This window comes from Sphaeroforma arctica (assembly GCF_001186125.1).
Source record: "Sphaeroforma arctica JP610 unplaced genomic scaffold supercont1.1382, whole genome shotgun sequence".
Classification (NCBI taxonomy): Eukaryota; class Ichthyosporea; order Ichthyophonida; genus Sphaeroforma; species Sphaeroforma arctica.
Genome location: NW_014039176.1, coordinates 1 through 11,584, shown reverse-complemented (window position 1 = coordinate 11,584; position 11,584 = coordinate 1). Strand labels below are relative to the sequence as shown.

The window sequence follows — 11,584 nt, the reverse complement described above, 5'->3', positions numbered from 1 at the left end:
CACACACATATATTATATATATATAAATAATATATATATATATATATACATATATATATATATATATATATATATAAATATATACTGAATTATATACTCCATAAATTTATATCGTCACAGTATATTTTTCAGGAATTACGCTATACCCATGTGCCAAACAGTATTTAATGCCACACGTGCGTATGTATTTATATACACATGTATCTCTACATATGATCTAAATAGTCTACGTTTACATACTTATGGATGGTAGCAAGAGTGCGAGTTGCACCCGGTAGTAAATATATGATATCGATAGGCGTCGGAGAGCCTGAGAGGTGCTGACTGCTGACTGCTGACGTTAATGGATTACTGTGTAAAAGTGATCCTAACCGACAGACATAAATATTTAAATATATATAGATACATACTTAGGAGTTACCTCTATGAACGATATTCCCGTTGGCAGACACGAAAATGGCGCGCCAAAATATCTTGCAGAGTTTTTGAAAAAATAAGTAGCGGATAGTGCGCAGGTCGCAGAAACATGGCTCTGACAGTAGGCCTAAGCCCTCTAAGGACTGAGGCCTTGAGGCCGGGCCTGAGCCCTGTGGAATTGTCTCTAGAATAAAAGTGTGTTTACGTTCAACTTTAAATAACGGATTGAGGAACATTTTTTTTTACTAATGGGGTTGTTTATTTATATAATAAAACAGTAATCCCGATTTCCGGGCCTTCCTACAATCCTCCTTCTTGATTTTTTAACATACTTTTAACTATACTACCAATAGAAAACCAGTGAAGATATCAGGAGTAGGTTAGAATTTTCAAAAAATATAATATTTGTGTTGTGTACTGAGTGTACTTATTCTTTTAAAAAAAAAAGTCACTGACAGACTCAGACCGGAAAATGCCCAGAACAAATGCCGGGTTTAAACGTGTATTGTATATTGTTTTTTAAAAAGAACAGCAATAAAACACAAAAATCTATTAAAAAAAAATCACCGACCAGCCATTATTAAATAATATTTTTTTTGTTGTTGAAATTTTCACTTCTCTCTACTCGAGGGCGAGAAGGTCCCTGACCCATCAAGGTAGTAAGTAGTATTTTTAAAACATGTATCGGAATAACTAATTGCTTTACTATTTTACTTTGTTTTTTTTAATATACTTGTGTATAAAATAAATAAATTTGGTTTTATTTCTAAACAAACTTGTTCACTTCAGAACTCACAACTCAGTAGTCACAACTCACAGTCACAAGGCACAAGTCACAAGTCGCAAAGCGATTTGTTTTTAAAAAACATAAATCAATTATAACATTGAGTCCGTGCATAACCCTCTGTTTGGTTTTAGGGAAGACTAGCCACTGAAAATGAATGCGAGCTAAAAAGCCTCGACAAAATTGAAAATACTCTCATATTTGATATTTCTGATAAGGATGTGTGCATTCCAATGTATGTCGGAATTTCTAGCTCTCTCTAGAGGGCGAAAGACGACTCAGAGGAATACAAATTTAAAATTCAGCAAAATAAATAAATAAATAATTTCAATACATTTATTATTCGTTTGTACAACTAGAGGTCTGATCATTAGTTTGAATTCAACTATATCCGAATACAGTAATAACTAAGCACTATACTATAATCAGGATCATGTTGAGTCACTTCTTCAAGGTTGCGGCGGCTGCAGCAGTGGTAACTGCTGCTGATGTTGCAGTTTCACCTGGTGCCAACTCGCTATCAGCTGCCATCGATGCGGCTGCTGAAGGCGACGTTTTAGTTCTAGCGTCTGGAACTTATTCAGAGGCAGCTGCAATTCAAATCAATAAGGGACTCCTGATAAGATCATCAGACCCCTCCAACATGGCTGTACTGCAAGCTACTACACCTGTTTTGTTCTCTATTAATGGTCTGGCAGAGTTCTCATTGGAAGATGTTAAAATTGAGGACAGCGCAGGCGTGCAGTGTGGATTGACCGAACCCATTGCGTTAACGGCTGAATTTGAGTACATACTTTTCCCTCCGATAACATACAACACTGCCGGTACAATGAAAATGGGTGTCACGGAAGGTGCACTAAATGTCGTAGGCACTATTGGTAACATGTTCAACACTCGTGTCCTGAAGGATATAATGTTTGATGATTGCAACTATGAGGGAGGTAAGCTAATCGCCCCTTTCATAGATATACTATCCAATTGCAGGGCGGACCTTGGATTTTCTGTTCTCATGTCTAATTTTGCAGCCTGCGGTGTTGTGGAAACTGACTACCCTACAATGAGTTCATACGAGTCTGATCTCAAAATCTGGTCCGATGAGTACGTTACCATGATTGACGATGAATCAGCACTGCGTGTCCCCGTCAACCGTACTGGTACTGCAATGACCCATCTCAAAATTGAGATTGACCGAGTGGCTAATATCGCCGCAACTATTGAACCTAAGTGGCCTTATGCTGAGCTTGAAGCCGCGATTACATCTGTAGATGTAATGGCGATTAGTGAGAATGAGTCCACTATTGTTCTGCAAATCAACGTTCCCTCTCCCTACACGGTCTCCGGATCAGCTTCTGGGGAGGTTCTATTCAATCAAACCGACGATGGCGAGATGGTCACCAGTGCGTGGAGAGTTACTGAGTCCTGTACGGCCCTAGATTTGGATGAGCTTTGTGTCCAAAGTATCGCTTTCGATATTACAGCTTGTGATTTGTCCGGACTTTTTTATATATTCGGACTGAACTTTGAATGTATTGAAAAGGACAGCAGTGGAAACGATTTGGAGTGTCCACAAATCCTCGGCGATGCTGATCTATATTTCGCGGTTGATTCTAACGATCTTTGTGACGATATGTTCCAGCTTGAGGCTCTTTTCACTCCTACAATTACTCTTCGCCCCGATACCGCGCCTACCGATGGCTACACTGGTATTCGTCCTAACGATATTTTCTCACTTGGAGACATGTCATACTGGACCATTCACCTCTGGACCAACGAGTCAGGTGTTGGTTTTGATTATGCCGAGATTATCAAGATTGTGCGTACCTCATCGAATGTGGACTGCTCCGGTTTCCAGTGGTTCGGAGACGACATCGCAGTTACTCCAGCGAATCTAGATCAAACCTTTGTTAGTTACGGTCCTTTGACATTCCCCGCTGCTGATATAAATTTCCCTATGTTAGTAACAGTAAACATGGCATGCGCTACATCCGACCGTGAGGGTTCAAGCTTGGAATTCAACTTTACCGTTCTTGGTGATTACATGGATAACTCCGGACGACGACGACGTCGTGAAGTGGGAGGACAAAACTTCCCGGACTTGACGCAGAATGACATGGAGCGTAGAGAGTCTGGCGAGGCTAATGTTGACGCGCCGGCTGGTGTCATATACAATGAGAAAGACTTCCCCAAGCTTGTCAACACTGGCGGCAACGCCGGTGCATCTTCTGCCAACGAAGAAGAAGGAAGTGGTATGATGACGGCTGCTTTTATCGGTCTGCTGTTGCTGTTGTGCTGCTGCTGCTGCTGCTGCTGCGTTGCGGGCGTGATTGTGTATCGCAAGAAACAAAACAAGAAAAGGGAGGAGCAGTACGGCAGTGTTGTCAATCGAAGCAGCGCCATGTCTATGGGACAACCCGGCAGTTCGATGCACATGACTGGAAGGCCAAACGAATCCGTATCCTCCGAGAGCATGTAGATATGTATGCACAAGTACTTTGTTCAAAAATTTCTATATTATATGCCTTTTTAGATAAATTATAACAAGAAGGGCAAACGACCACGTATGTTTATCACATAGAATGCTTCATTATATCAACGTCCTGATTGTTGATTAATGTACTGATTAAAGAATTGTGGAGTCTCAGCTCTTTCCGCTTGCGTGAGCCATTTAAATAGAATGTCTAGTCGCACGCACAACCTCTTCAAGTATAGTATGCAATGCTTCGCGTATACCGTCATCACTTGTAAGTAGTGTAGTAACTGAACGAGTACCCGGCAAGTGCAGTCTTGAAAGCCTATTCCCTAAAGAGTGCAAAACTTTCATGTTCCGTTCGTTGATGGCATTGTTAATCCACATACCCATCCACATACACATACACATACATATACGCATTCATAGTCACACACATACACTTACATATATTTAATCACATACACATACGCATTCATAGTCACACACATACACTTACTTATATTTAATCACATACACATACGCATTCCAATTCATACACATACACATGTACATACCTATCCACGTACACGTAAACATTCCTATTCACACACGTGTACACATACACATGCCTGTTCACATACCCATACACATACCGATTAACATATTCACACAGGTGGCTGTTCATATATAATACACATACAGATACCAATGCACATACTCCGTACACATGCTTATCGAAATACAGATACACATACCTATCCACATATACATATACATGTCTATTCACACATATCACACATATATGCACATACTCGCACACACTTGTTCACACATACACATACGCTTATACATACCTATTATCGCATACATATACATGCCTACTCACACTCACGCACATACACGTACATATTCATGTACACATACATACGCGCGCCTGTTCATACACACACACATACACATACCTATTGTCATACCACACATGCCTATTCACGTGTACACATCGACATACATAAATATAATTGTAAATATTTGATGATTTTTAGTTCAATTCGCTTTGGCAAAAGTTTTGAGAATAAATTCCAACTTGGGTTAAAAAGAGAAAGCAATCTTAGAGATTTGTGAAGGAATAAAAAAAGCAATCCTACATATGTAAACAGAAACTTCTAGGGAAATCATCCTGTTCCACTATAGAGTAGAGAGCGGAGACTTAAAGGGGGCCGGCAAATGAGGGAAAAGGTGTCTCCGATTTCTGCGGGACACATTCATCGTGACAGACAAAAGTAAATATTTTGATAACCGTTGTGAGGGACTGCCAAGCGTACACTATCAGTACTCAGGACTATACGACAATAACTAAAGATGTCGTGAATTTATTGTCATTGGTTCGCGGTAAATGTAGTGACTGGAATGTTCAGTACAAAGTTTAAAACTAATAAGATGTAGATTTTCAATAATTACACAGGAAAGTGGGTAAGGATGGCAACCCCGATATATATATATATATATATATATATAAAGGTCAACACGCTGACTTCCAAGATAAAGTCAGCTGATTATTGGTCACATGGTTAGTTATGCATAGAGTTCATGCCTTCGCGAGATGCTTGTAGTTCTTCTCTGTGTTTAGCCACCAACATAATTCCACGGTCCCCGATCACCATGGTGTGTAAATAAGGAGTCTACGAATCTGCGATAGGGTATGTGTCTGAGAATCTGAATGTTAGTATGTAGTATTCCCTTTAATGTATTAACTGGTGTTCTGTTTCCTCTCGAATACCGCCCCTTTCCGAGACAATGCGTTTCGATCACCTATCCGCCTCCTCTGAGAGAAGGACGAAGCTGCTTTCTGGCTGAATATATACTTAGTAAACCTCGTAAGATGTGAGAGAGCCTTCATGGAGCCCGCCTGTGATGAAGTACAAAGGATAGCGTTATGATGTGCTGGGGTGGAATTTAGCAGATATACAGAATAGAGCAACGGGGACTCGTATTCGCCCTAGTGATGCCACACAGTGTAAAGGCTAATAACGTGTTCGTCAGTAAACTGCAGTGAAGCCTTCGATTTAAGTTGAGGATACACCATAATTAGCATTTTCACTACACAACGATATTATTAACCATACGGCGAATACTCACCATATCCGCAGGGCCCCCGAGATTGGGACCGAACACAATAGCGAGGTTGGTAACGGTCATCATATTAATGTCGGAGTAGACGGCCACATCTTGGGCCAAAAAAACCACATGCTCTAGACACAGGCGGTTGACCTCGGGTAGTCGGCTCAGGATCTGCGCTGCCCCGTATTCGTATTGACTTTCTTCTAAATCTACGACAGCCACATTCCGTGCGTAGTCAGGGTGGGCATCGCGAGAGTATTGCCATGAGTCATATGTTTTGTTTAGGGATTTGTATACATTTGGTACCCGAATAAGGGACTGTAGTTATAGTTGTGGAGCGAAAATTGGGGAGACGATTCACATAATGTTGATTGAAGGCAAACTTATACCACAACCGATTAATAGAGAGCGTTCAAGTTTAAGAGAAAAGAAAATAGAAGCAAAAATACTCTTGCAACATGCTTAATATACGCAGCAGAGTGCGTATGAACACGAACACGAAAACTCCAACACTAAAGGGAGTGCTGACGAGAAACATACAAGAAGTTTAAGCCAATGTAAGACAGTCAGATGCATCGCTACTACGTAACAAGGACATATATACATAGAGCATGAATTCAACTGTACAGAAATAAACTCATACCATAGTGGTATGCAGCGACAACATAATTTGGAGACATATTCCATCCTCATATATATATGTATATATATAATCGTACCAGCGAAGTCACGCAAATCAATAACAAGAAAATCTACCTACAAACAATATATATATAAAGGATATTTTGCTACCAGTGTGTCGTGATCAGGCATACCAATGTGTGACGATACGACTCCGTCATGTGACAGGGACAGTCATATGATCGCCTGTGGTTGACAGCACAACAACAAACCGATGACTAGTGACATAGGAACACAAAAAAGTGACAACAAAGTCACCTCTAACCGCGGGAAATTAACTAAAGCACGCGTTTCTACAAGTGACATCAAAGGCCAAAACGTTCGTGTGATAGTAGAGAAATGCTATCAGGCACGTACGAAAGATCGAACATTACTAGATAATAGCATCGAAGCCATGCACTAATACAGCTCATTTAATCACAATACCCCCTTATATAATCACAACATCTTATAAAATCAAAATAGCACCTTCACAAAAGTAAAAAAAATAGCACCCTTCACAAATAGCACCTTCACTAACATCTGTATATAATCGTAACATGATCCACTACACACAGACTAACATCTGTATATAATTGTAACATGATCCACTACACACAGAACAACATCTGTATATAATCGTAACATGACCCACTACACACAGAATAACATCTGTATATAATCGTAACATGACACACTACACACAGACTAACACTTGTATATGATCGTAACATGATCCACTACACACAGACTAACATCTGTATATAATCGTAACGTGCGGATGGTGAGTTGATAGCAATGCCGGTGAAGTGTAACTGGCACTTGAAACCATACCTGTTAATGTGGTGAGATATTCATATATTTGTTGTGGTATTAAGGGCTCGGGTAGTTCTCTCAGAAACATCTTGTATAGATTGGCAGCAACGATAGCGTCTTCTTCCAAGAACCTGACAGTATGACCTGAAATTGTTTTGGAGTCGCATGTAATAAGCAAAAGCACAATAACCGAAAGCGACCCAATTATAGCGAAAGAAAGGAGAGATCGATCCAAAAAAGAGCCGCGTCCGAGCAACTCAATGCCAAATGAAGGGAAGAGAAGTGTGTAAGAAAATCCCAAACACTACCAAATTCACCACGATATTCACTTCAAAACATACCAAACGAAGAGAAGAGAAGTGTGTAAGAACATCCCAAACACTACCAAATTCACCACGATATTCACTTCAAAACACACCCTGGTTGAATCGTTCCTTAAACAGGTTGATTCTCCTGAGCCCACCCGATTTTCTAAATATCCCTTCGACTTCTAACCCCGTTTCTCGTACCGCTTCAGCTGTCACAGTCATTACCAGTGGAATGGGCCGCGACTCATCAACGAGTTCCGCTAGCGGCACTCCGAACTGTGCAAATCTACAACAAATTGCAATGGATGAGATGAGGTTGGAGTGAGCCATTCCTGTCACCTTAGCAAACGACAGAGGATCTCACCTATATCAGTGTGGCATGGTTCTATTCCATTTTTTGCAATGCACAAGTTGTTCCTCTAAGGTCTCTACCTATTATCTGTAACATCGACAAGCTACTAAGATCACCCATAATAATAGCGTAGGAGTGAGTGTGTATTTGAACGCGCTTGAGTATAATTCGCATTTGCTCACACACTTGATGTCGTACAGGCTGGCACAGATCCAAACTACAACATGTACATTGTGACAAGAGTGACAACGCCCCAATCAAACATCCCAGTCCCATATGTGGGAGTTCTGATTCTGAACTGAAAACAAGATTTGACGAAAGTACAGACCCAAACACTTAACGAACTAATCTGCAGATAGGTATCAAGGTATAAGACTATAGGTACACGAACATGTGAGAAAATAGCGTCTAATCCTCAGTGATCAGAACATAGCGCTTACTCTCTTTTATCTGCATCATAGTCGTAGTTGCGAGTTTTGTCATAGTGCTTCACCAGAGCCGGAACATCAATCTCATCATACGGTATGAATTTCACGAGCTCCGCCAGGTTTTCTATATACTCGATTTTGTCCCAGACCTTCACACTGTATGTATGCGTGTTGGAAGAAGGTGATTAAATCAGAGTGCACGTAAATGTTTAACTCGTTAAATTGGTAATATTGGTCACCACGTGCACTGTATTTCCCAAAGGACTGGCAGCTTACCAACACCACGAAAACACCGAGGGACGGTAGTCGAAGGTGAATAGACAGAGAAATGAAATGGAGGAGACACATGGATATTAGACAAAGCTAAACGATTGAAACAACCAATAACCAAACGGATACATGTATTATCATATCACTAAGTACGTAAACACACACACACACACACAAATACATACATATATACATATATATATACATAATTATATAATATATATATATATACATATACATACACACACACACACACACATATATATATATATACATAAACATATACATATATATACATACATACATATATATATATATATATAATATGTCTGCTATATAAAAACAAATATATATATATATATTGTGATTGGCTCAGGAGCCTATCCCAAACCGAGTCTAGGGTTCAGGGTTTTATGGCCTGGCCGCGTAATCTCAAATTTTGAGAACACAGAAAATGTCACAAGGTAAAACACTGTGAAAATTTTGAGGCCAGTGCCAGTAGACCACTGTCTTATAACAACTGATTAAAAGAAGTTTGTCTCTAGCACAAACCTCAGTGTTTAAATTATCTTAGGCTAGGATAGAATCACAATATATATATATATAATGTCTACTACACACATATATATATGTGTGTACTATATATATATATCTGTATGTATATATACATTTAATTATATGTTTTAGGGTTTTAGGGTTTTAAACCCTAAACCCTAAAATCGGATATATATATATAACATAAATATATATATATATATATATATGTGTGTATGTATATATGTACAAACACACATATATATACGAACATACATATATATACGCATACGCATAAGTATAATTATACGTATACAAATACGAATACATATATATATATATACATTACATATATGCACTTACATTTGTATATATATATATCTACATACAACAACTCGGGAGTATAAACCTAGCTCGTACAATAAGATGATTTTGTTGTCTATCGGTAATGTCGATCTGATCTCGTACTTCACATGAAATAGGGAAACCAACTATACTATTACCTGACAAATGTCCTCGCGATGCCCATCACCATCTTGAACCAGAAAGTGGGATGTACGACGAATGCTTGGTGAAGGCTTTTACGATGTCTAAAGAAAGAGAAATGGGAAGATAAGAAAGTAAGCATAAGTACGCTGGAACGTAAGCTGTATGTTCAAAACACAATAGCAAAATTTACAAATGACGAATGGAATGATATCAAACAAAACCATGAAAAACACCGAAATAAATGGTACCGAAATGACTCGGATGAATACTTACGTGCGGCTGATGGTGTCCCATGCCCTGTAGAACCACTCCATAGGTGGCCGGTGCGACGCATGCATACCCGTGTGGAAGTAGACTAAGACGTACTCCTCACCATGCAATTTGTCCAATTGATTAATAATATACCTGATATAACCCGAGGATGAGTATGCGTGAAATACAGCTATACACAAAACACACAAAACAAACATATATGACTATATATATATATATATATATATATATATATATATATATATATATATATATATATATATATATATATATATATATATATATATATATATATATATATATATATATATATATATATATATATATATATGTGTTATAAATATGATTATTTATGTATATATATATATATACATATATGAATATAAAAACAAATACATATATATAAATATATATATGCACGTATATATATATATGCACGTATATATATATATATATACCACACACACACATACACACACACACAGAGAGAGACACGCACACACACACACAGAGACACGAAAACACACACACATACACGCATACACAGACACACACACACGCACACACAAAATATATATATATATATATATATATATATATATATATATATATATATATATACATATATATATACATATCAGTTGTCAACTTACTGGTAAAAAGCTGGCGTGAGTAGAGTTGATCGACATGTAACTACACACTGAAATGGAACTCTATGTATAAATACATATACATACAGACACACTGTATAGCTGACTGCATAGACGATAAAAAAGATATTCGTTTGTACGAGTCTATTTTCTTGATTGTTGGTAGAGAAATAGCTATGGTAAATGCAGCTCAACATATCCCGCTAAAATTAAAAGATATTTCATCAACCACACATCAGCGAATACTGCGCAAGTAGAAATTTCCTCCGTAGGTAAACTTGCCCATTCAAACACACTACCTACTGAATGAGTTTATTCAGCACCATTCACGAAGCTTCAACAAAAAACTGATGCTACACCCTCTGATTACACAAGAAACAGAACACATATACCACGAGCTTTAACGGCACTTTTAACGAAATAATCTTCCACGAACGAATCCTACACAACTACCGAGCATCGCACGACAATATACAACAACACGTATGCAGAGATGATGAGTTGAGACATAAGTTATAATGCGTGGTATTCGAATAGAATATGCACGATTGAAGGAAATTGGAAAATGACACAAACCTGAGAACTTTGTCATGATCAATAGTACTGGACTCGGGAAGTCGGCACGCAGAGAATGTCACCAGCGCATGCCCTTTATAGTCTTCACCTGTAGATAAGAAAGTTCATAAACACACACTTCAATTCTAGCATCAAGCCATGAACCATATAGAAAAAACGAAGCACACGCACCTCATATTCAAAAAATCCAAAGGCGAAGTGGAATCAGTCCCACTTTGAAGGCATCGAAACTCTATGTCTCTACTATATCGTGCCAACATGACGCACAAATACTCCTGCTACAAACAAACATTATCAGCGGGCACTAGAATATAATAAGGTCCGGATTGCAACTGCCAAGATAAAGACTATTATTGGGATCGTAGACTTCAGTATAATGATACATGCATATCATAAATAGATATATATTATACGTACTAACACATACGCCAACAAACATGAGAAATATAAACACACACTC

At 38.4% G+C, this 11,584-nt stretch overlaps 2 protein-coding genes across 2 annotated transcripts; one reads left to right on the top strand and one right to left on the bottom strand.

The window, feature by feature from the left end:
* Positions 1–1,634: 1,634 nt before the first annotated feature.
* SARC_10769 (hypothetical protein) lies at positions 1,635–3,674 on the top strand (the record flags this gene model as incomplete). The annotated part of the gene is made up of 1 exon (XM_014295174.1): positions 1,635–3,674. The coding sequence occupies one exon, from the start codon at positions 1,635–1,637 to the stop codon at positions 3,672–3,674; it is 2,040 nt and encodes a 679-aa protein (XP_014150649.1).
* Positions 3,675–5,287: 1,613 nt separating this feature from the next.
* Positions 5,288–11,212, bottom strand: SARC_10768 (hypothetical protein; the record flags this gene model as incomplete). The annotated part of the gene is made up of 8 exons (XM_014295173.1): positions 5,288–5,556; positions 5,787–5,977; positions 7,263–7,388; positions 7,663–7,838; positions 8,345–8,488; positions 9,640–9,726; positions 9,899–10,030; positions 11,125–11,212. Coding segments are annotated over 8 exons (1,103 nt in total), but the record flags the coding sequence as incomplete, so codon positions are not given.
* Between the last annotated feature and the right edge of the window lie 372 nt (positions 11,213–11,584).